The sequence below is a fragment of the Acinonyx jubatus genome, chromosome C1 (genome assembly GCF_027475565.1).
Source record: "Acinonyx jubatus isolate Ajub_Pintada_27869175 chromosome C1, VMU_Ajub_asm_v1.0, whole genome shotgun sequence".
Taxonomy (NCBI): Eukaryota; Metazoa; Chordata; class Mammalia; order Carnivora; family Felidae; genus Acinonyx; species Acinonyx jubatus.
In genome coordinates this window covers 11663999-11689240 of record NC_069381.1, presented here as the reverse complement: position 1 = coordinate 11689240, position 25242 = coordinate 11663999, and the positions used below count along the sequence as shown (strand labels likewise).

General features: G+C 56.1%; 1 protein-coding gene across 5 annotated transcripts; it reads left to right on the top strand.

The window, feature by feature from the left end:
- The first annotated feature begins 2907 nt into the window (after window positions 1–2907).
- On the top strand, window positions 2908–16370 carry ARHGEF19 (Rho guanine nucleotide exchange factor 19). Of its 5 annotated transcripts, none has more exons than XM_053207668.1 (16): window positions 2908–3131; window positions 6886–7329; window positions 7744–8025; window positions 8187–8295; window positions 8372–8448; window positions 8762–9024; window positions 9813–9973; window positions 10079–10231; window positions 10533–10662; window positions 10800–10874; window positions 11036–11125; window positions 11304–11464; window positions 13470–13628; window positions 13935–14014; window positions 15677–15781; window positions 16141–16370. In XM_053207668.1, exons 2-16 carry the CDS (start codon window positions 6915–6917, stop codon window positions 16359–16361), a joined length of 2481 nt encoding a protein of 826 aa, XP_053063643.1. In that variant the 5' UTR covers window positions 2908–3131; window positions 6886–6914; the 3' UTR covers window positions 16362–16370. The 5 variants fall into 5 exon arrangements, with proteins under 5 accessions (XP_053063643.1, XP_053063647.1, XP_026916112.2 ...); XM_053207672.1 differs by lacking the exon at window positions 2908–3131 and adding an exon at window positions 3160–5804; XM_053207662.1 differs by lacking the exon at window positions 2908–3131 and having other exon boundaries at window positions 5854–7329.
- The last annotated feature ends 8872 nt before the right edge of the window (window positions 16371–25242 follow it).

The window sequence follows — 25242 nt, the reverse complement described above, 5'->3', positions numbered from 1 at the left end:
TATTTGTGTATCGGACAGACCCGACCAGCTGTAAACGGGGCTATGCTATAGAATAGAATCTAGAGGGTCGTAGTGAAGATTCGGTGTCACGCATTTGCACAGCGCCCAGCACATTGCAGCAGTCAATTAGCACGACTACTATTATCTTTAGGCAACAGAGCTGGACGAAGGCGAGGAGGCCTGACCCCTTCAGCTTTGCTCAGGATCCTTTCTCCAGCCCTGCCTCTCCATCAGGTCCCTGGTGTTATACCTGTGTCTTTGGGCAAATGATAACTGCTTTATGCTTCAGTTTCTTCACCTGTAAAACGGGAACAGTAATTGTACTCCCCTCCTGGTGTTGCTGGGAGGATTGAATGAATTAATACCCGGGAAACCCTCAGAATGGTGCCCTGCACTTATACATTCAGCTAGCTAAGGGACTCATTCTCTCTTTGGCTCCCCCTCCCCCCAGCATGCGGTGTTCTCCGTGCGCCTCCTCGCCTGGCTCGAGCCCGACGTGCCAGCCGCCCTGGTTGCCAAGGTAAAGCGCGAAGCGCTATCCCGCAGAGCAGGAGCCTGCGGACGACCGGGAGTCGCTGCTTTCGGTCCGCGCTGCTAACGGATCCTGGCTCCTCCCCCTCTGAGCCTGCCCTCCCCTCGACCCGCCCTCAGACCTTAGCTCCGCCCCCTCTTGCTCCGCCCTCTGGTTTGGCCTCTCCTGGAGAGAGAATTGGCCGGGAGTCCCTACGGTTTCTGCCTGGCCCCGCCCCTCACCAAACCCCGCCCACGCCACGCCCCTTGTATTACATTCTCCCCACCTGCGTCCCCTCTGCTCTCGAAGGCCCGCCTATTCACCCTGACCAAGCCACCATGCTTTCTGTCCTGTGCAGCAGGGGCTCTGTCCCCAGAGCCCAGGACCAGGGGCGAGTGGGGAGGGGACTTCCAAAAATCTGGATTCCCCAGATGCTTCCTTCCATTTGGGGTCCTCTGCTTCCGGCTGGGGTCTTGGGCAGTGCCTTGGCCAGCGGCCCCAAGGTTGGCCTGGGAGATCTCTAGGGAGACCGTTAGTCCTGCATTGCCTTCCTCTCCCTGTCCCCGTCTCCTGCTCTGTGTGCAATGCAGGCAATAAACCTCTCTCTGCCCCCCAGCGTGCCACCTCCCCATAGACGCCTGGTTCCCACACACACTGTGTAGTGTGTCTTCACTATGTCGGGATGTTCTGGAGGCCAAGGGAGTGGAGGGACCCTAATCACTCGGTATTGAATGGTCACCAGTTGGTGGGGAGAGTTCGTTGGGATCTGGGCCCAGGACACCTGCCCATTATGCTCACGGAGGCCTGCAGTGTACGACTAAGAGTAAAGGGTTTAGTAGGGAGAGCTGAGACACCTCCCCACGGATGTTTGCACACTTTTCGCCAGATCCTCCCCCAAAGCCTGGTGATGCACTCCTTTGTTAAGGACTCAGGTTGGTGGTTGGGTCAGAGACCTGGGTTTGAATATTAGTTCTGACACCTATTGGCTGCACGACCTTGGGCAAGTTATTCATCCCTTGAACCTCAGTTTCGTATCTGTAAAATAGAGACTTCATAGAGCCAACGAGAGATTTAACGCATTTAATGTGATACCTCCCCTGATTTAACCCGTACAAGCCTCCTGTCCTCATGTGATAGTGGGAGCAGTAACAGTATCGACCTCATAGGGTCGTGGCAGAGATTAAATGAAACTTTTCAAAAGTCTGCAGCTCTGTGACTTGGCTTTCCCCGAAGATCTGTATTACTACGTGTTTTTGCTAACCAGAAGAAATCCAAAGAACGTTTTTGCTTTTATGGAAAAAGGTGAATAGGGAAAATAGCGTTTGGCACGCAGCGACCCCCTGAGCAGAGAGCCTGGCCCCACCAAGCTTTGCCCTGGTGCGACCCTCAGCATGTCATTATCAAGCCACCCGAGCTTTGTGCTTTATCTCCATCTATTTTGTGCATCTGTTAGCAAGATATGTCCTAAAGTATCAGAAAAACCCAAGAGAGGTTATTTTTGGGGGGTATGGAAGTGCTAAAAACATTTTTCCAAATAAATGAATGACGATTGCTTCTTCGCTGCACGTCGTTTTGGCTTAGGAAAGATTTCACAGGAGCGCTCTACTTTTGGATAGAAAGGGAACATGTAAATCAGTGTGTGAAGTGCTCGGAACAGTGCCTGGCACATAGTGGACAGTAAGTTATTAGCAACACGAGTATTGGTATTTGTGTACATATTCATATTACTACTATGTGCCTGGCAACTACCGAGTGCTTAAATGAATGGCAGAGAGTATTAGGAAGAAAGCAGCGTTCCCTTTCCCGGGGTCGGGAAGATTGCTGGCCGTAGAGTAGGCCCTCCTCACTGGAGGCTGGTTCTACTTGGGCTGTTGGTTTATTGAGGGCTCATTTGGTGTGGACTAGAGTCTGGGAAGGCTTCCTGGTGGAGGAGGCCATTGGAAATGGCAAAGGTGGGTCATTCCAGGCAGCCGGGGTGGATGGGTCATTCATGAGAGCAGTGATGCTGAAAGGGCCGGCCAGGATGGTCCTGGATGCATCACGTCACCAAACTTTCACGATTTCCATCTCCCCGCCCTAGAGATGAGCATTCCCATTTTATAGATGCGGTAGCCAGCTCAGAGAGGGTCAGCAGAGGGGGAACTGCAGAGTTCTCAGGGTCCCTGAGGAGTCCAAGGCTGGGGAGGTTCTCTGTGAAGCCCCTCCACTCCCAGCGTGTCTCACGTTTGGGAAGCTCCAGAAAAGGGGGTGACATGTTTCCCAGGAGGAAAAGCAGTGCTTCCCCCATCTTTAGGACATCGGTCTGGGGTCCTTCGGAGCCTCTCCGGGGCATAGGACTCCTATTGTTCCAGCCCCCCTCTAGTACCCCAGACTGGCCAAACCGGTTCTGAGGAAGGGGGGCGGGGAGCAGGCACGTTGAGACAGCGGTCTGCCCGCCTGCGAGGTTCCCTCCGCCTTCGCCTCCCCCCTCCCCGCCCCACACAATACCCAGGAGCTTGCACTGCCCGGCTCGGGGGCCATGCCGACATCGCCCCCTGAGGACCCGGCTACAACCCCAGAGCCCCCAGGTGGTCTGGAGCCCTGGACCGTGTCGGAGGCTGGACGGAGCTCCCTGGCTGAGGTAGGGCCCCACCCTGCTGCCTGCAGCCCCACCCCTCCCGTCAGTCGTTCCAGAGTGAGTCCTTTGTGCTGCTTGCCTGGTCTCTGATCCTGGCTCCCACCCACTTATGGCCTCCTGGGGCTCCACAGCCCGTTTGGCCTAGATCCCCTTTCCAGCCACGACCTGCCACTTGGCTTTGTCCCTTCAGGGGCAGAGGGGCTGTGGCAGGGCCCTACTGCTCTGGGCATCGGGACAAGGGGCACCAGAGAGGGAGCAGGGAAAACCCGGCACAGGAAGCCAGAGGTGCTCTCCCTGGACCATGGTAGTATCCAGAGACCCTCTCTGCCAGCCTTGCCAAGTGGGCCTATTGTCTGTGTGATTAGCAGTGCCCACTGGATGGGACCCTCCCTGGCCCCTGCCCATCCTTCTCCACCTGCAGAGACACTCATGATGACACGGGTCTCCTAGAGGGGGCAGCCAGGAGGGCCCTTATGTGCTACTTTACAGATGGGGACACTTGAGGCCCAGAAACAGGCTGTGACTTGCCTAAGGCCACACAGCCAGTCAGGGTCAACACTGGGCTTGAACTCTGGCAGTGGCTTTCCCCTGTGGGTTCCAGAATGACTGTTGGCACTGGAGTATCCTGTGATCGTGTCTGGGGCAGGGAATGTCCCTGCTACTTGGGGCCAGTTCTCTTCCTGTGGCTTTTCCCCCCCCCCTTCCCACTCCCCCCCCCCCCCGCCACCAGCAGAGATGAGCTACACGTAATATGAACAGAGCTCTACTCCTCCTTGGTCCCCCAGCACTGAAGTTGAGTGGGCCACATCTTTGGAAGGCCACAGCGCTGGTATCTCAGCCTGTGTATCCCCTGGTATCCCAGGGTCATTCCCATTGCCCTTTGGTCTGGACAGAGGTGGAGGCTGACTCACTCCTGACTTCCTCCCCCAGGGACCTACCTCCAGCCTGTCTCTCCAGAAAGCCTTCTACCGCCTTCCCTCAGCGTTCACCCAGCCTTCTCCTCTAAGTCTTTAATACATGGGTGCTCCTGCCCCAAGGCTTCCATGTTTTTGCCCATTTATCCCTGTAACTCAGAAGGGTATAGGGGATGTGTGCTCCCTGCCTTCCAGGAGCTTCCAAAATCCAAGTGGAGGGGCTCACCCAGAATGCAAGGGAATAGAATACTGTGAGTCCTTACAGAAGCAAGTAAGACTTCTATGTTGAGGACTTCAGATTCCTGGAGAGAAAGAGACCTCTCTGGTGGGCAGTGGTCTCGTGTCTCATTCCTCATGCTCCTACAAAGAAGAGTGGGTCTCATCCTCACTGCCTCACTTTCCCCATCTGTGTGATGGGGGCAGTCAAGCCACCTGCCTGACTAGAGAAAGACTAATCACAATACTCAGTAGAATGACTATCAACTACAAAGCTCCCACTATGTGCTAGCCGCATTGTACATGCTATCACGAATTCTCATATTCGTGTTTTATTATTATTTTTTAACATTTATTCATTTTTGAGAGTGAGAGAGACAGAGCATGAGCAGGGGAGGGGCAGAGAGAGAAGGAGACACAGAATTCGAAGCAGGCTCCAGGCTCTGAGCTGTCAGCACAGAGCCTGACACGGGGCTCAAACTCACAAACTGCAAGATCATGACCTGAGCTGAAGTCAGACGCTCAACCGACTGAGCCACCCAGGCGCCCCTCACATGCGTGTTTTAAATTTGGCACGACTAGCCTATCTACCAGATGAGGGAACAGAGATGTGCTCAGATGGACAGAGGTTTAAAGTACAAGCTAAAGCTGTGCCTGTGGGGAGGGCCTGGACCCTTAGGAGTAACTGTCTCTCAGGAGCAGCCCCACCCCGCCCCGCCCCAGGCAGGGACTGAAGAGAGCAGGGGAGCAGTTGGGCGCCTGTGCAGAGTGGTCCCCCACTGGGTCCTCTTCCATCCCTCTCTCCCAAGGTCACTGACACTGTCACTGTTCCTCTCAGGTCAAGATTTTCTCCCTCTCTATGTTTACCGGGTCCCTGGGTATTTCGGCTGGAACAGTTTGTCATTACTTCCTCCAGGAAGCCTTCCTGGAATGCTCACGTCAAGCTGAGCGCTGATGGTTCCTCTGCCTGGGCCCCTGCCAACCCAGATTGTAACTGTTTTCAGTTTTAACTCCCTCACTGGACTGGCAACCCCGCGGGGCACGAAACATTTTTCATCTGTCTCCCCGGGTTTCTCTGTGCTTCTCATCTGTCTCTGAGTATCTGGTCTGCGAAATTTTCGGTGTCTCTGTCTCTCTGTCTCCATCTCTGGGTCCCTGAATGTCTTGGCGTCTGTGGTTTTCTGGGTTTGAGTCTTTTGGGGTCTCCGTTCCGAGATGCTGCCTAAGGGGTCTCTGTATCTCTGGGTCCCTATCTCTGTCTCTGTCCTCTGGGTCTCCCTGCCCTGCCAGGCTGGGCACTGCTCCTCTGGCCTGAGGGGGCCCCTGGGGGGGTCCATGCTGCCCCGCCTGCCCACAGTGAGGCCAGGCTAGGGTAGGCCCCCGCCCAGCCCGCTGCCTGCTCCCTCCCTCCCTACCGCTTGCCTCACCACAGGGTTTGATGAATCAAACTCTTTGTCTGGGTGGGATCTCCCCCAGCCAGCTGGGCAGAGAGAGGGCTTCCCCTGCCGGAGCAGAGCAACATCAGCAGAGGCCCTCGGCTCGAGAGGTGAGGGGGCTGCAGGAGGGCAGCCAGAGGAGGGCCACGGGGGAAGGGCTGTGGGGGCCGCGATCCCTCAATCAATAGGCCTGCCCCGAGGCTCCGGCAGACTCCTTGGCATGACTTCCTGCCCAGAGAGGACCCGGTCAGCTGGCTTGATCCCGGGGGCTGGGAGCTGGGGCAGGGAAGGACCCCTTCTCTCGCCCCAAGCCAGGGAGCGGGGACATCTCTCTGCCCTTCTCCTGGGAGGGCCTAGCCTGATCTGGGTGGTGGCCCGCCTGCCAGTCCGTGACCCTCCCAGCCAGCTTGGCAGGGTGTGGGCACCACTCAGCGTTGAAGGCTGTAACTCTGGGCACGGGAGAGGAGGTTGGGTAACACCAAGGCAAGGACTTCTGGGCCCGTGTGTTTGTGTCTGGATCCTGGTGTGTGAGTGTGAATGGAACAGGAGTGAGAGCTCGAGTGGATACACAAGTATCTGATGGGTCGGCATGTGTGTCTGTGTGTGTGTGTATGAGAGACAGAGAGTCTGTGTGAATGTATGTAGTTGGGTAAAAAGTGTGTGAATGCGAGAGCCTGCGAACGTGAAATGTCTGAGTGTATCTGTGAAAGTGTGTATGTCCGTGCGTGTCCTTGGAAGAAAGCGTGTGTGCAAGTCCATGGAACATACGTGTGTTTGTGTGACAGCGTAGGTACCTGTATGTCTGAGCCTGTGTCAGCAAGAGCTGGAAGTGTGCGAGGTGGTCAAAAGCGCAGCCTCAGAAGCTACGCTGCCTGGCTTTGAATCCTGGCTTCACCACATACCAAAGGACCTCTGTGCCTCGCTCTCCTCACCTATAAAATGGGGATGATAATAGCATCAGCTCAGGGTTGTTGTGCAAATGCAATAATATATCCAAAGCACTTGGCCCGCCATTCGGTAAGTGTCAAATGAGTAGGAGCTTCAGTGGGAGCTATTGCCATTCAGTTGGGCGTGTGAGTGTGCTGGTACAGATGTGGGTACACAAGGGTTTGTCCAGGCCTCCAAGACAAAGGTGGCCCGCTGGCCAGCCCTGCAGTTCCGTGTCCGCCTCTGACACCTTTTCCCCTACAGGTCCAGGTGGGTGGCAGAGCAAAGGAGGAATGGACTGTGGGCCACCTGCCACCCTCCAGTCCCACCTGGCCGGGCCACGCGGCACTGCCCGCCGCCCAGTAGCTGTGTGCCAGCAGGAGAGTCTGTCCTTTGCAGAGTTGCCCACCCTGCAGCCCCCGAGCCCTGTGTGTCTGGATCTCTTCCCCGTCGGCCCAGAGGAGCTGCAGGCTCCTGGCAGCCGCTGGTCCCTGGGGACCCCTGCTCCTCTCCAAGGGCTGCTATGGCCACCATCCCCAGGAGTCTCAGACAGCGAGATCTCCACCAGTGGGGGAATGCGGCCCAGCAGGGCTGGCAGCTGGCCACACTGTCCCAGTGCCCAGCCCCCAGCTCTGGAGGGACCCTGGAGTCCCCAGCACCCACAGCCACAGCGCCGGGCCAGCCACGGCTCAGAGAAGAAGTCAGCCTGTGAGTCACTCTGGGTGGTGGCCCAGTGGGGCAGATAGGGGAGAGGCTGGGTGGTTCTTTCGGGACTCTTAAGCCCCTGAGTTCTCCAAACAGGCAGGACAAGTGGTAGGTTTTAGTGGTAAGGGAAGGAACTGGAGCTCAGGGAGGACAAGTGACTTGTCGGATGTTGCACAGCAAATGAGCGGCTGCCCTGGGCTCCTTGGCCCCTTGCCCACTGCAGTCAGGCACTGTGCTCTCTCTACCCCTCTTGCTGATCCCATTTTTTTGGGGGGGACCACATCCTGGCAAAAACATTGGCCTTTCCCTGAGGTGTGTCCTTCAGATGCTCAGGGCCACAGGGTAGCAGCAGGCAGGAGTAGAGAGAGCGCCCAGTGGATGGATGCCAGCCTGTGCTCTCACCCCACTTGCCTGCAGGGCGCAAGATGCGGGTGTACCAGCGTGAAGAGCTCCCTGGCAGCCCTGAGGCCCATGCCGTCTTCCTGGAGCCTGGCCAGGCAGCAGAGCAAGCCCTGAGCACAGAGGAGCCTAGGCCCCTGGAGCTGTCTGCGCCCTCCCGGTTAGGCCTGGAGGGGCCTGAGCGGAGGCGCTTCTCGGCCTCTGAATTGATGACCCGGCTGCACTCTTCCCTGCGCCTGGGGCGGAATTCAGCAGCCAGGGTGCTGACCCCAGGGTCAGGCACTGGAGCAGCTCGGGAAGGTACCAGCTTCTCCCCTGGGCCCTAAGAGCAGGCCATGAGCCAGATGCAGCAGGGGCCCCGGCCCACACCTGAGACTGGGTGCTGGACAGCTGGAGGATGGCACCCCAGGTGCCCAGCGCCATTCTTGGAGCCACCCGCCCTCAGCTCTCGCTCTCTCCAGGGAAGGCGTCCGGAAGGGAGTCGCGCGGTGTAGAGACGAGGGCGGACGGTACGGCGATGCCAGCCCCTGTTGAGCTGAGCGGCGGCCATAGCGGCTGGCCCGAGCCCAGGTACCATCTCCTACTTCGAGCTCGGCCCGAGGAGGGGTGCAGGCGAAGAAGGGCCCTGACACCGTCCCTTTCTTAGGCTGGACGCGCAGGAAGAGCTGGCTCTGGGTTCCAGGAGCGCCAGCGAGCGGCGCCAGTCCCGGTTTCTCCTTAACAGTACGTGGGAGGAAGGGCTGGGGGCCCGGGGGGTTGGGGGAGTTCGGAGGTTGGGATCTTGCGAGAGACGGAGGGAAACGAATGTCAGCAGCAAGCACGCGGCGGCTGGCACGCAGGGGGCGCGCCAGCCGCGTTGACGGAACGGATGAGGGAGGGAGGGAGGGAGTGCGTGCGCGGGGCCACCGTGTCCCGCGACCCGAACCTTCCGAAAGGCGCGCTTAGGGAGGCGGGCTCTCGGGGAGCCGGGCAGGAGCCGAGCCGGGCCGGGCAGGCGGGCGCCCCACGGCCCTCCCCCGCCCCTCTCCCCGCCCAGCGGTCCTCTACCAGGAATACAGCGACGTGGCCAGCGCCCGCGAACTGCGGCGGCAGCAGCGCGAGGAGGAGGGCCCGGGGGACGAGGCGGAGGGCGCGGAGGAGGGGCCCGGGCCGCCGCGCGCCAACCTCTCCCCGAGCAGCTCCTTCCGGGCGCAGCGCTCGGCGCGAGGCTCCACCTTCTCGCTGTGGCAGGACATCCCCGACGTGCGCGGCAGCGGCGTCCTGGCCACGCTGAGCCTGCGCGACTGCAAGCTGCAGGAGGTGGGCGCCGGGGGTCGGCGGGGCGGGGTGGGCGGGGCTGCCCGCCGGGGAGGTGGCGCTGGGGCCCGCGGGGGGCGGGGCCGGGAGGACGAGGTCCCGGGACTCGGCGGGGCCCTGGGGTACCCGGCCAGTGGGACTGCGACCGGCGGAAGGTGGGCAGGGGCCTCAGCGGGGAAGGCGGGGCCACAAGGGGGCGGGGCCGGTGGGACCGTCCATGAGAAAGGTGGGTGCCGGGACCTGACTGGGTGGGCTGGCTGCCGGCGGGCTGGGAGCGGGGCGGGAGGCGAGGGCGGCAGCCGGACGAAGGGGTGGGGTGAGGGGCGGAGTCAGGCCGGGCGGGCTGAGGTGGGATCGGGAAAGCGAGGACAGGGGAGGGGCAGAGCCCTCGGGAGGGAAAACGCGTGGTGCGCGAGCGACTCTGCTGGCCTGGGACCGGGGGCGGGGCTAAACGCAGGGCTCCCCGCGGAGGGGCAGGGCCACTGGAGGACTAGGGCCCGGCCCAGTGGGTGGAGCCAGGGGCTCAGTCACGGTCTTCGGTTGGGTTTGAACGATTGCGCGCGTCTGGAGATGGAGATGGGTCCCCTGAACCCGCCTGCCCCCAGGTATTCGGAGGTGGGGCTAGAAGAGGGGCGGGACACGAGGGTGCGGCGTGTAACGCGGTGGTGGCCAGGGCCGGCGCAGCCGGGGGTGGGGGGTGAAGGGGCAAGGAGGGGGAGGAGGGCGGGAGGGAAGTGAGGTCAGGGATGGGCCGTTCCGGCTCTTTCAACCCCGCGTCCACCCACACTCAGGCCAAGTTCGAGCTGATCACGTCCGAGGCCTCATACATCCACAGCCTGTCGGTGGCCGTGGGCCACTTCTTGGGCTCCGCTGAACTGAGCGAATGTCTAGGGGTGCAGGACAAGCAGTGGCTCTTCTCCAAACTGCCTGAGGTCAAGAGCACCAGCGAGAGGTGAGGGAGTGGTCCGGTCAGGGGTGGGGCGGGGGCGGGGGAGGGGGGGGCCAGGTCTGGGCTCTCTCCTTGGCCCTGACCCTGACCCCTCGCCGGACCCCTCAGGTTCCTGCAGGACCTGGAGCAGCGGCTAGAGGCCGATGTCCTGCGCTTCAGCGTGTGCGACATTGTGTTGCGCCACTGCCCAGCCTTCCGCCGAGTCTACCTGCCCTACGTCACCAACCAGGCCTACCAGGAGCGCACATACCAGCGCCTGCTGTAGGGCGGGAGGCTCGGAAGGGCGGGGGAGGAGGCGGGGAGGGGGGGGGGAGGGAGGGTAAGAGGGGGGTCTTAGGCAGGAGTGAGTACAGAGGACTGGGTGAGGAAGGGTGGCCTGGGAGGGGAGGAGGCCCTGAACAGGCCTCTCTGTCGAGGATGAGGTTAGATCCAGGCGCCAGAGGCAGGAGGGATGTGCTGAGAAGGCACCTGAAAAACCAAGGTGGTGGCTGGGGTCATGGATCCTGGCCGTTCGTGGGACCAAGAACCCATCCGTGACTCCAACCCCCTCCCCATCTTTCAGTCTGGAGAATCCCAAGTTCCCTGGCATACTGGCTCGCCTGGAGGAGTCTCCCGTATGCCAGCGTCTGCCCCTCACCTCCTTCCTCATCCTGCCATTTCAGAGGATCACCCGCCTCAAGATGCTCGTGGAGGTACCTAGAGGGCTACAGCGAGGGCCGCGTGAGGAAAATGGTGCTGTGCCCTCCACAGCCCCTCCGGGTACCCACGGGTGGGCAGGGTTATAGGTGGAGGTCATGGCCTGCCTCACCGCACCGACCCCACCCTCCAGAACATCCTGAAGAGGACAGCACAGGGCTCAGAAGATGAAGATGTGGCCACCAAAGCCTTCAATGCGCTCAAGGAGGTGAGCTCGGCTCCCGAGGGCCTCCCCCAAACACCCGCATATCTCTGAATGAGCCCCCGCCATCAGAGTCGCTGGTCCCCAGGAGGGAGTCTGAGGCTAGGCTCTGGGAGCCAGGGTTTGGGGGGGGGGGGCTGCAGGTGACCCACCCATGGCCTCCCCAGCTGGTGCAAGAGTGCAATGCCAGTGTGCAGTCCATGAAGAGGACAGAGGAGCTCATCCACCTGAGCAAGAAGATCCACTTTGAGGGCAAGGTGCGTGTCCGCAGCTGGGGGGATGGGGTCCACAAAGGGGCAACTCTTGTTCCCTTCCCCCCTGGGCACTGGGAGCCAGTTCATCACTGCCCACCCCCTCCCATTCCCTGTTCTGTGCTCTTTGCCCTGCTGTCCTGGGCCTGACCTGCCCTCCCCCTTGCCTCTTGCTTCCTTCCAGATCTTCCCACTGATCTCTCAGGCCCGCTGGCTGGTTCGGCACGGGGAGCTGGTGGAACTGGCACCGCTGCCCGCGGCACCCCCTGCCAAGCTGAAGCTGTCCAGCAAGGCAGTCTACCTGCACCTCTTCAATGACTGCTTGCTGCTCTCCCGGCGGAAGGAGTGAGTCTGGGCAGGGTGGGGGGAAGGAGACTGGAGCCAGGCTCCCTTCTTGCCCACCATCGGGCTCACAACCACAGCCACCATTGGGCTCAAGAACCACAGGTCACACTGTGCTGCCCAGGCACCCCGAGCCTTGCAGACTCCCCCAGGAAAGGCAGAGATGTGAGGCAAGTCCGTTCCATTTTCCAGACCTAAAAACCAAGGGCTGGACTGTATGTGGAGGACTGGACGCTACTCTGAACCTAAGCCAAGTAGAGCAGAGATTAAGAGCTCGATCCTGGAGCCCCCGCTCCGCCCTGAGTCATGATGGTGATGGCCAACATTTGCTGAGTCTGTGCCAGGCATGCTGTGTGGATTATTCTCTGTACTTCTTTAAACATCTCCCTGGAAAGTAGGCTCCCTTATTATTCTCAAGGTCGTGGAGCTAGTAAAGGCAGGAGCCAGGAGGCCGGGTCCGTCTGATGTCGGATCCCAGGCCCTTAACCACTGTATTATCCTGTCTTCTGTCTGTAAGATAGAGACTACCAGGTAGGGAGACTCAGTGTCGTAATAATACGTGGAAAGGCCATAGCACAGTACCTGGCACATGGTGAACGCTCAGCATTAGCTGTGAGTGGTAAGTTTGGGATGAGTGAGAAGACTTTCCGAGGGAGGTAAGCCTTAAGGCTGCATGCGATGAAGAATGGACTCCTTGCACTATGGGCAGGGTTCGTTCCTGATTCATTCATTCACTCATTCATTCAAATGTCCCCGAACCCCTATTCTCTCCCGGGCCCTCTTGGGTGCCAGGGACATAAAGCTGAATGAGACTTGTTTTCTGCTTACAGGAGCTCTCAGAACAATTCAAATACATCCTGATAACCACCTGGTTAGGGTTTTGATGGAAAGCATCCCCTGGCATGGGGTGAGAATCAGTAAAGCTTCAAAGAGGAAGGGACACCTGAGCTGGGTTTTGAAGCATAAATAGGCCTTTGCCAGGTAGAGGAGGAGTTTGGGAGGATATATAGCAAAGTCACAGTGAGGCGTAACGGCAGATTGTGTTCAGGGGATGATGAAGCCTGCTCTGGCTGGGTTTGTAGAGGGGGAGGGCAGGAGAAGGAAGCTGGGGTGTTGAAAGTCATAGTACAGAGGTTGGGCGTCCTGAGGGCCATGGGGAGTGTGGAGAGTGAAACAGATGAGTGACGTCTTACTCCCGGCCAATTTGGGGGATGGACTGGAAGGGGAGAGACCAGAAGCTGTTGAAGTTGTCCCCAAGTGACAATAGATGCTTCAGAACTGGGGGGGGGGGGGGGGGGCTTATGGTAAGTGGATTCCAGGAACAATAGGGAGTTAGGATGGAGCTGCTGGCTGGGTGTGCAGGGAGAGGGAGGGAAGAGGCAGGGAGAGGGAGGCAAGGGGCGCGAATGACGGTTGAGTTTCCCCCTGGGCACCCTGATGGAGTATTTCCCCGGAATGGGGAACAGTGAAACGATCCGGTTTGGAGCGAGGCATACTGACTTCGGTTTAGATGGGTTGAGAAGAAGGAATCCGTGGGACATCCTTGACCCACCCACCTGCCCCTTCTTCCCACAAGTGTTTGTTGAACCCACACTGTGGGCCAGGCAGGGCGAAGCACTGGGATAGAGTGGGGCAAACAAGAGACAAAGTTCAGGTTCTACACCAGTTAGAGAGGCAGACCCTAAACGGGGCAGGGTCTCCTCCGAGTGGCTGTCCGTGGGCTCTTTAGAACAGGGACCCACGGGAGAGGTGCAGAGAGAACTTGGAAGCTCGCCTGGGGCAGTGACCGGCTTTTGTCACCTCCACTTCCGTCAGGGAGCCGGCAGGAACGGGGTCCCCGTTCCTGGTGGGGCCGGTGCTGGCTGTTAGGGAGGTGATGTCTTGCACAGCCAAGTTTCCTTGGGGAGGGAGCCGGAGTTCTCCTTCGGATCAGAACTCACCTGTCCTGAGGGTGGGGCTGGGAGCCTGGGGATGAGCCAGGCTGACCTCACCTCCCTGGGCCCTGCAGGCTAGGGAAATTCGCCGTGTTCGTCCATGCCAAGATGGCCGAGCTCCAGGTGAAGGATCTGAGCCTCAAGCTCCAGGGCATCCCCGGCCACGTGTTCCTCCTGCAGCTCCTCCACGGGCAACACGCGAAGCACCAGTTCCTGCTGAGGGCCCGGACGGAGTGAGTGGGCCTGGGTGTGGGGAGAGAGGACCCCTAGGAGGGCACGAGGCCTTTGACCTCTGGCTGCAGGACGGTGGCCTGAGGCAGGACACGGGTGGAGCTGGCATCCGGGGGGCTTCTGGGCCCGCTCTGTCCTTAGGCTCAGAGCTGGGTGGGGCACAGGCTTGGGGACAGGGCTGTGGGGTGGGCCCTGGGGTGGGTCCTGAGTCTGGACATCATACCCGATTCTCCCAGCCCTGTTTCACCACTCTGGCCCTGGGAGATTGCACTTTGCGCCTTGTGACAGCTCAGCCTCCCCCTCCCTAGAAGTGAGAAGCAGCGGTGGATCTCGGCCATGTGCCCCTCCAGCTCCCAGGAGGACAAGGAGGTCTTCAGCGAAGGCCAAGGTAGCAGCCTGCTGCACCCCCCCGCCCCCCGCCATCACCCACTTCTAGGCCCACATCCCCTGGGGCTGGGTCCTTCCCTTTCCTCCAGCCCTGGTGCCATGTTGCCCGCAGGCCCAGCAGGGAGAGAGATCAGCTGACCCCGGGACAGTCGGGGCGGCTGTGCAGAACCTTGAAGGAGGGGCGGGTTTTACACACGACAGGCCGACCTCCTCTCCCCGCCCCCCCCTCAGCCATGTGCACAGGCAGCACCCTGGAGATGACAAAGCCTTTTATATCCTCCCATCTCGTCCCTACAGAAACCCACTTTACAAGCTAGAAAACAGGTTCAGAGGGGTAGAGTGACCTGTCCAAGTAGGTGGCGGAGCTGAGACTGGAACCCGGGTCTGTCTCCGTCTCTGCCCTAGTTGTAAAGAGGACAGGAACCAGCATGGCCAGGGGGTGGGGGGTGACGTAGAGGCTTCTCTCTGGGGTGTGAATGAGGCTGGTCAGCCAGAGTGCTGCCCAATCACAGAGGACCTTGAGGGAGCAGATACCAGGCAGCTATTGAAGGCTTTTGAGCAGGGGAGTTAGGGCTGAGCTAACGAAGGGAGTGGGAGGGAACTCATTTCTACCCATCCCTGCCATGTGTCAGGCCTGGTATTAGGGGCTTTTATATGCATTTACTTTACTTAATCCTCATGACAAGCCTGTTAAGTAGACTCTTCCCCCCTCCCCCGCACCCCCTCCCATATCTGAGAAAACAGGCTCAGAAATGTTAGTAACTTGCCCAAGGTCAAGTAGCCCATGGGTAGCGGAGCTGGGATTCAAGTCAGGTCTGGCCCCAAAGTCTGTGGTTTTCCCAATACTGCCAGCCTGCCTGCTGTGGTAGAAGGAGCCTAGGGCCTAGACTGAAGCCAGTTCTCTGGCTTGGGCTAGGAGTCCTGTTTGGGCTGTGGGGTGAGCTTCCCACAGCTTCCAGACAGTTGGTCAGGGAAAGCCCCTGCAGGATGAAGAGGGGCGGCCATGACAAGATCTGGGGAAAAGCACTCCTGGGAGGAGAAGCAGCCAGTGCAAAGGCCCTGAGGCAGAAGGGAGTTCAGAATATTTGGGGAACAGCAGGGCAGCCAGTGTCGCTGAGCTTCCTGAGCAAGGGGGAGAGGGGAGGAGGAGAGGAGGGGAGGCTAGCAAGAAGGCAATGCCATCCCATGCACGGCTTTGGAGGCTTGGGGAGGACTCTGGATTTTATTTTATTCGAAGAGGACTGGGAAGCCCTGGAGGGTTGTAACTGGGGGAGTGATGTGACTTGAAACCCAGTTGAGAAGGATGGATTAGAGAGAGCCCCAGAGAAGTAACGGGGGCCTGTGAAGGGGCCATTACCGTTTTGTGGGGGGGTATCTGGGGGCAGTTGGACATCGGCCTGGAGGTCAGCATCAAGGTGTCAGATTGAGCTGGGGAGGCGAGAGCCCGGGGCACAGAAGCAATAAGCGAAGCCGGGAGGGGCTGGATTCACCTAGGGCTTGTGTTTCGGGTAAGAGAGGAGAGTGGCCAGGGCGGGCAGAGGGAGGTGCAGAGGAAATGAAGCCGCAGTGGCCACCCTCCTACCCCTTTACTTCCTCCTCCTACCCCTCCCTGCCCCCTCTTACATTCCCCTGGGGACTCCCTCACTCTCCCCTGGGCTGTCAGACCGCCCCCAGGTTCAGTGTGTCAGGACATACAAGGCACTGCAGCCAGACGAGCTGACCCTGGAAAAGACTGACATCCTGGCAGTGAGGACCCAAACCAGCGACGGTGAGAAGGGCCTCCTGGGAAGGCCTCCCTGATGGGGCTTGGGTGGGTAGGAGGTAGCTAGCTGGCTAAGATATCACAGGAGAAGCTTGTGCAAGTGTTGATCAACCACAGCATGCAGGAATCAAGTTAGACAAGAGGAGGAACTTCCTGCTCATAAAGGTGTAGGATTTGGAGTGACTGATGGGGGGAGAGTGGGAAATACCCTTCGTGGAGGATGTCGGGAAAAACAGGTCAGAAGTTCATCTGCAAGGCTGCCAGAGGCAGGGTCCTTCCTGGAGCTGGGAGATGCTGGGATGATGTCACCTCGGCCCCGGGGGTGCAGACAAGGCTTGCATCAGGGCCTAGGCGTTCCCTTGCAGACCTGGCCCTGGTGTCCCTTCGATGCCACTCACGGATGCTGCTCCTGGCCTGTGTGCCTGTAGGCTGGCTGGAGGGGGTCCGCCTGGCAGATGGTGAGAAGGGGTGGGTGCCCCAGGCCTACGTGGAAGAGATCAGCAGCCTCAGTGCCCGCCTTCGAAACCTCCGGGAGAATAAGCGGATCACAAGCGCCACCAGCAAAGTGGGGGAGCCCCCCGTGTGATGGGCAGCCGCGGCCTGGGACATCATGCCCGGCTCCTGGACAGGTCTGGAGGGACCTGTTGTGTCCCATGCCCCAGGCCATCGCGGCTGCGCCTTGGCCTGGCATCGAGAGTATAGCCTGTCTTCACGTTCCTGAAAGTCCACGCTTTGGGGCCAATGCCGGTTTCTTCCTCTGGCATAGGGACTGCACAGGTGACATATGGCAAGGACTTGGGGCCCCCTCCCTTCACCCTGCCAGACTCTTAGTCCCTCTGGCAGGGGCCTGGCTCTGGTGCTGTTGGGTGCTGGGACTTGTATGTATATATGTATATATTATCTGGGATCTTCTGGCCACAGCCTGCATGGGCCCTGGTTGCTGTGGCTTTTCTGTAAATAAACGCCCATGATGCCTTTGCTTGGAGTCTGTGAGCTGTCTGATGCTGCCCCCCACCCCCACCCCTTGCCCCACTTCCCCAACTAAAGGTCAGGGGGGGTCTCTGGCTGCCTCTCAGTGGGGATTTGTCTTTCCATAGAGTTCACATCTTTAAAAAAAATTTTTTTTTAACATTTATTCATTTTTGAGAGACAGAGAGAAACAGAGCGCGAATGGGGGAGAGGCAGAGAGAGAGGGGGACACAGAATCCGAAGCAGGCTGCAGGCTCCGAGCTGTCAGCCCAGAGCCCGACACGGGGCTCGAACCCACGGACTGTGACATCATGACCTGAGCCAAAGTCAGGTGCTTAACCAACTGAGCCACCCAGGAGCCCCCATAGAGTTCACCTCTTAACCAGAGGAGGGTGACAGCAGGGCTGTGGTGAATTAGACTACTTTTGACTGCAATTGACAAAATTTCAGATTCAAATAGGCTTAGAGATTAAAGAAAATTTATTAGTTCTTGTGTTTGTTTCTTATAGCTTTCTGTAACAAATGATCACAAGTTAGGTGACTTAAAACAACAGAAATTTATGCTCTGACTGTTCTGGAGGCTAGAGATCTGAAGTTGGTGTCATTGGGCCAAAATCCAGGTGTTGGCAGGGCTGTCCCCTGTCCTGCAGTGGGTTTGTGCTCCAGGGGAGAATTGTCCCTTGTCTGTTCCAGCTCTGGTGGGGACCAGCTTTCCTTGGCTTGTGGCCACATCGCTCCATTCTCTGCCTCTATGGTCACATTGCCTTCTCCTCTGTGTGTTTCTGTCACATCTCCCTCTGCCTCCCAAGTATAAGGATACATGTGATTGCGTTGGGGTCCGCCCAGATAATCTATCTCATAATCCTTAACTCAAATCCCACCTGAAAAATCTATCCCCCACCTTGTGGGGCACCTTGGTGACTCGGTTGATTAAGCATCTGACTTGAGCTCAGGTCGCGATCTCACGGTTCCTGAGTTTGAGCCTGCATTGGGCTCTCTGCTGTAAGCACAGAGCCCACTTTGGATCCTCTCTCTCTGCCTCTCCCCTGCTCTCTCTCTCTCTCTCTCAGAAATAAATAAACATTAAAAAAAAAATCTATTCCACGCCCCCTTGTTTATCATATAGGATAACATTCATAAGATCCAGGGATTAGGATGTAGATAACCTCTTAGGGGACCATTTCTCAGCCTACCACAGTTCTCATAACTAAGAAGTCTATAGGCAGGTTGGGCTTCAGGCAAGGTTTGATGTCACTGAGGACCCAGCTCTTTCCTTTTTTCTACTCTGCGGTCCTTGGTATTGTCTTCATCCTAAGGCTTCCAGGAGCTTCTTCATTCACATCCAACACGGGAGGAGGAAATTGTCTTTGTCCCAGCGTTCCAAGTCAAAGTCCTGGGATGCTTTTTGATGAGACCAGCTTGGATCATGTGGCTGCCTCTAGGCTGATCACAGTGGCCAGGGGGGTGGTGTGGGTTGACAGACCTAGCTTAGGTCATGTGTTTTGTCCCTGGAGCCAGGTTGGGGAGTTATCTTTCCTGGAACCCCATGGATTCCCAAGTGGAGTTTGATGGCTCCTGCACAGGAGTGGTAGCTGCTGGGGAGGCCAATGTTCATGGAAACCCAAATCACCCGAGAGAGAAGCACCTGGGAATGAGCTTGGAGATGTGAGCACACGTCGGGGGACCAGAGCCTCCTCATCCCTCTTTGCCGTGGGGCAAAGAAACTATGAGCCAGGGTGGTCCTAGAAGACAAACGTGGGCAGATGGGGAGAAGCTCAGAGCCATGAAGAAGATTTTGGGGATGACTTTCTAACATGAGGTGGTGTAGGGGCGCCTGGGTGTGGCTCAGTCGGTTAAGCGTCTGACTTTGGCTCAGGTCATGATCTCACAGTTCGTGGGCTCGAGCCCCGCATCAGGCTCTATGCTGACAGCTCAGAGCCTGGAGTCTGCTTTGAATTCTGTGTCTCCCTCTCTCTCTGCCCCTCCCCTGCTTGCGCTCTGTCTCTCTTTCTCTCTCTCAAAAACAAACATTTAAATAATTTGAAACTAATAAGTAAAAGAATCTTCCTGGGGACACCTGGGTGGCTCAGTCAGTTAAGCGTCCAACTTCAGCTCAGGTCATGATCTCACAGTTCGTGGGTTTGAGCCCCATGTCAGGCTCTGTGCTGACAGCTCAGAGCCTGGAGCCTACTTCGATTCTGTGTCTCCCTCTCTCTCTGTCCCTCACCTGCTCACACTCTGTCTCTCTCTCTCTCTCTCTCTCAAAAATGAATGAACATTAAAAAAAAAAGTTAACATGAGGTGGTGTGGAGAGAGGGTGGAGTGTATGGGCTAAGGAGGCAAACACATTTGCATTTGAATCCTGGTTCAGACATTTATACCCACGCAATTATTTTTATTTTATTTTATTTTATTTTATTTTATTTTATTTTATATTTTATATTTTATTTTATATATTATATTATATTATATTTTATTTTATTTTATATTTTATTTTTATTTTATTTTATATATTATATTATATTATATTATTTTATATTTTATATTATTTTATATTATTTTATATTTTATATTATTTTATATTTTATATTATATTATTTTATTTTATATTTTATATTATTTTATTTTATATTTTATATTATATTATTTTATTTATTTATTTTTTTCAACGTTTATTTATTTTTGGGCCAGAGAGCGACAGAGCATGAACGGGGGAGGGGCAGAGAGAGAGGGAGACACAGAATCGGAAACAGGCTCCAGGCTCTGAGCCATCAGCCCAGAGCCCAACGCGGGGCTCGAACTCATGGACCGCGAGATCGTGACCTGGCTGAAGTCAGACGCTTAACCGACTGCGCCACCCAGGCGCCCCTATTTTATTTTATTTTAGAGAAAGCGTGTGTGAGTGGGGGAGAGGAGCAAAGGGAGAGAGAGAGAGAGAGAGAGACAATCTTAAGGAGGCTCCACGCTCAGCACAGAGTCCCATGTGGGGCTTAATCTCATGACCTTGGGATCATGGCCCGAGCCGAAATCAAGAGTCAGATGCTCAACCGACAGAGCCACCCAGGTGCCCCAATCCATATGATTTTTTTTTTTAATAAAATAAAGCTTTTACTTTGGAATAATTGTAGATTCCCAGAAAAGTTTCAGAGATGGTCCAGAGAGTTCCATGTGCCCCTTCCCCATTTCCCCTGCTGTTAACATCTGACATTACCATGGTACAGTTGTCAAAACTAAGAAACCAACTTCGGTACATGACTATTAACTGAACTCCAGATTTTATTCGGATTTCACCAGCTTTCCCACTAATGTCCTTCTTCTGGTCCAGGATCCAGTCCAGGATCTCACGTGGCACGTTGTCCTCATGTCTCCTTGGTGTCGGCTGGTCTACACCACTTTCTCCATCTTTCCTTGGTTTCCATGACCTTAACAATTTTAAGGAGTCCTGGTCAGAATTTTGTTAAACTGTCCCTCTATTTGGGTTTATCTGATGTTTTTCTTATGACTGGGCAGAAGTTATGGGTTTGAGGGAAGAATACCTCAGAGACAGAGTGCCCTTCTCGTCACATGATCTCAGGAGGCACATCATGTCCACGTGATTTAGTCCTGGTGATTTAACTTTGTCTATATGGTTAAGCTGGTGCCTGCTAGGCTTTCCCATCGTGAAGTTACTATTTTCCCCCTTTCCTTTTTTTGTGTTTTTTTTTAAAGATTTTTAAAATTTAAATTCAAAATTTTTAAGTTTATTTATTTAGAGAGAGAGAGAGAGAGAGAGAGTATACAAGCAGGGGGAAGGGGCAGAGGGAGAGAGAGAATCTCAAGCAGGCTCCACACTGTCGGTGCAGAGCCCAATGCAGGGCTCGAACTCCCGAACCGTGAGATCGTGACCTGAGCCCAAATCAAGAGTCAGACGCTTAACTGACTGAGCCACCCAGGCGCCCTGATTTTTATTTTATCTATTTTAATGTTTATTTATTTATTTTGAGAGAGAGAGTGTGAAAGGGGCAAGGGCAGAGAGAGAGGGAGACAGAGGATCAGAAGCAGGCTCCATGCTGATAGCAGAGAGCCTGATGTGGGGTCCGAACCCACAAACCGTGAGATCGTGACCTGAGCCTGAAGTTAAATGCTTAACCAACTGAGCCACCCAGGCGCCCTGATTTTATTTTTTTCAGTAATCTCTATACCCAACATGGGGCTGGAACCCCAACCCCGAAATTAAGAGCCACACACTCTACGGACTAAGCCAGGCAGGCACCCCTGTTTTCCCTTTCCATACTCTGTTCTTTGGAAGCAAGTGGAACCCACACTCAAGGCATGCTCCCGATTCCTGGTGGATATATCTACATGTATTATTTGGGGTTCTTCTGTAAGGAAGATTTGTTCCTTTTCCCCACTTATGTAATCAGTCATTTGTTATAAAGGCATGTACCTATGCTTTTATTCATCTTTCCTTTGAGTTATAATTAAATACTAAGCTATGTATTTTATTCAAATTCTTCCAACTTTGGCCATTGGGAGCTTTTTGGGCTAGGCTCCTGTGTCTGTTTGACACCCCCTTTTCCTTTTGTTTCTCGAGCACTGCCTTACTTCCTGGCACTATGAGATGCTCCGGGATCACCTTGTATTTACCTGCCTGAGTGCGAGAATCAGCCATTTCTCTAAGGAGTATAGTGTCTTCTATTGGAGAGTGGTATTTAGAAACCAAGATCTGGGCACTGCGTGTGCTCATTGCTATTGAGGTGTCACTGCTTCTAGGCCCTCCCATTGGACAGATGTAGGAAATCTATCTATCATCTATCATCTCTCTCTCTCTCTATCATCTATCTATATCATGTGATTTTAAGTAAGACGCTTAATAACTCTAAGGCTCTGTTACCACATCTTCAAAATGGGGGTGGTGATAGTAATGCCTGCTTCATGGAGTCTCTGTGAATCGACATGGTGCCTGGTCCACAAGAAGTTGCCAAAAATGATGGCTTCTATTGGGTCAGAGCTACATAACCAGAGCGTGGGGGCCTTTGTGAGACGATCAGGCCTCCGTCCTTAAAGACTTAAGGAACTCCAGGAATGGGATTCCTGCATTGAGTAAGGACCAAAGGGCCTCTCTGCTTCTTCCAGTGCTGAATCTGCACTGGGAGAGCCAAGTTGGCACCAGACTGGCAAAGCGGAGGAAACAAGTTCTCCTTATTCAACCTGCCCTGGCATATCTGGATTCTGGCTGACACCCAAGTCTGTGCTAGGCTGCTGGGGGCTGGGGTTGAGGGGTGGTGGCTGGCTTTGGGGCCATTCTGCGAGGGAGGCGAGGGCTGCACAAGACCCCACCAGGCCCACTTCTCTCGTTTGCCACCTACCCAGGAGGTAGATCCAGGCAAGGCATCTTGACGTAGCCCCTCTCTCCGCGGTATGTGCCTCTGCCTGGTAGGCCTGGCCTCCGTATCTGGCCTTGGCCAAAGACCTCGGGCCCTGCCCCTGCTTGCCATGGGAGAGGGAGGAAGTTGGGATGGGTCTGGCAGGACAGATGGGGGCGGGCATGTCTGGGGTAGGGGTTTTGGCCCCTGAGGCTGTCTGCTCGGCCAGTGTCCAAGCCGCATACCTTTGGGAGCCAATCTCAAGGCTTCCCGGAACCCCCTTCCCACCCAGGGGTCCATAAGAAGCCACCCAGGGCTGACCCCTTCTCTACAGTGACCGAGGGGATCCTGCTTTCCTCCGCCACTCCCGATAGATCCCAGGCTCCAAACTACTGTTTCAAAGATTTTATCCTCAAAGGAAACTGTTGAGAATAAAATTTATTCAATTGCTCATTTATAGGGCACACTGAGGTTTCAGGGTTAACCAGGAGCCAAAGCTTCAGTCCCACCAGGCACTAACCTTTGGGGCAGCAGCATGAAGCCCCACATCATGGAGATGGCCTCTTGTGTCTTTGTTGATTCTCTTCCCCCTTCTCTCCCTTCCTTCCTTTCCTTTCCTTCCTTCCCTTTCCTTTCCCTTCCTTCCTTCCTTCCTTCCTTCCTTCCTTCCTTCCTTCCTTCCTCCCTCTCTGTCTCTCTCCTTTCCAGTCCCCTTCACTCTCCTCTCTCATCTGTGTCTTCCATGGACGGGGGACAGGGGGCACAGAGGCATCCACTCTCTGTAAGAGATGAGACAGACAAGAGACCGGACACAATGCAGGGGGAGGCTTCCAGACAGACTCAAGAGTTGGTAAAAATGGGGCAGCAGGACCTCCCCTAAACTGTCGGCAGGGTACGAACTGACACGATACTTTGGGCAGTAGTTTGGCTGCATCTGCGAAGGCTGAGTACATGCCTACCCAGTGACCCAGCAAATCCACTCCTTTCTTTGGGTATGTACCCAACAGAAACGTGTACGCGTATGCCCCGAAAGACACGAGCTAGAATGTTCATAGCAGTCCTGTTCATTAATGACCAAAATGTTAGAAACGACCCAAAGGCTCACCAGTGGCAAAAGGGATAACGTGTGGCCTATTCCCAAGGGAGACCCTGCAGAGTAATGAGAAGAAACCATCTGCAAGTCTGTGTAAGGACATAATCTGAACACAACGCGACAAAAGCCGGACGCAAAGAGGACTCCTCAGATGGTTGTATTCGCGTAAAGTGCAAAAGCAGCCGGAACTCACTGAGGGTGTAGAGGTCAGGGCGGGGCTGTCCCCCTGGTGGGGGAGGAGTCTGAGGATGCCCCTTACACAGGCTGCTCGTTTGGGGGACAGTTCGTTGAGCTGCACACGTAAGATCTGGGTCCCTGATGCCTCGGGGTGAAACTTCAACAGAAGCTTTACCCTGGTAGAGAAACCCTGGGGCCCTGGGTGGGCGAAAACAGCAGCAGCCAGCTCTCACAGGAGATCGGGATGGGCTTCCTGGAGGCAGGGCCCTCCAAGCTACATCTTGAGGGCTGACATGCAGATGGTCGGAACAGGATACGGCAGAGCAGAGACCCAGGATTTGCCCTCCTCTGGGAACTAGCAGTTTACAAAAGGTGTTTTCCACTCAGGAAGAAAGAAGGAGTCTGTGGCTCAAGTCCTGGATCTGACCTTGACCTTGGCCTCCTCCTGCTCTGCTTCCAGCTGGGAGGGCCCAAGGACCCTCGCTCCAATATTTGATCTGGGCTTTGATGGAGAGTTGCCTTCTGATTCCAACAGTTTAGCTGTGAGCCAGAACCATCGGGGGGGGGGGGGGGGAATGACCCTTTTTGCCGATGAACGAAGTTTGGTAAGAAAAGGCTGTGGAACGCGGAAGTTTGTCATGGGGACAGCAGCAGCGACAGGGCCTGTACCTGACACTTTCTGAGCACCGGCTGTGAGCCTGGGACCAGACTCTTTGCTATCAATGGCTCCAAGGATTTCCTCAACCACCTGTTCTGCAGGGCAGTGGGAGGGCGGGAGGAGGCGCTCTATAAGCTGTGAAATGCAGCGCCCTTGGACAAGGCCTAGAACCCTTCCATAACCAATTAGCGGGTCGGGCAGCCCCGTGTGCACGGTGGGGGGAGTTTGGGCCTGGGGGATGGTGTTGAAACTGAACCCTGAATGATGCCACCGATGGACCTGTTATTAGAGCAATGAGAGAGGGCCACTTAGGCCCTGATATAAGGACTGTATGTCCATCTCCATATTCAGCGGGTATTGTTGAACCCATTTCACAGATAAGAACACAGACATTCAGAGAGAAAGGCAGTGTGTGCGTCCACACACTGGAGCCCCGTACAGGCTTGCCGCCCTGGCCATTTTCCAAGCTCGTTCCAACCTCAGGGTTTTTGCCCAGACCGTTCCCTCTTCCCGGGGCGTTCTCGGTCCCTTCCTCGGGTCTGGCTCCTTCTTGTTGTTCCGGCCGTGACCCAAACGCTACCTCCTCTGGAGAACCTCCCTGATCACTCTCAAATATGTGGCCTCCCCACCTTCCCTCCTGACACTCTGGGATTTCTCGTTTATTCATTTGTTGACTTGCTCATTGTCACCTCCCTGTTGGACCAGGAGCTCCGTGGGGCAGGGACCTTGGCTTTGGCCTCAGTGCGGAATGCAGTGCCTGGCTCAGAGGGGAGGCTCAGCAAATGTTTCTAGAGGGGTCTGAGGGGATTTGAACCCAGCCCCACACGACTCCTGAGTTTGAGCCTTCACGCTCTGCTTCTCGGGTCCCATGCCAGGCCGATGAGCCACACGATGCCAGCGGGGCAGGGGGTGGGCCTGGGCGGCCTCAGGCTGTGGGTGAGGCTGCCCCACCTGGGCTGAGGCTGTCCTGGGCACCAGGAGACCAGCTTGGCCACTCTTGCCGCCCTGACCTGGGGTTGAACCTGGGCTCAGCTCTCACTTCCTGTCCTCGAGGGACCCTTCCCCATTCCAGGGTTCCTCTCTCCAGGTCTCAAGTGTCCTCCCCAAACCGTGTATCCGACACTCCTGGGGGGGAAGAGCAGAAGGAAAGGGGCTGAGCCACCAGCAGGAGGAACTCTCTGAGAAGGTAGAGAACTTCTCGAGTGTGGAAACTGCAACAACTGGG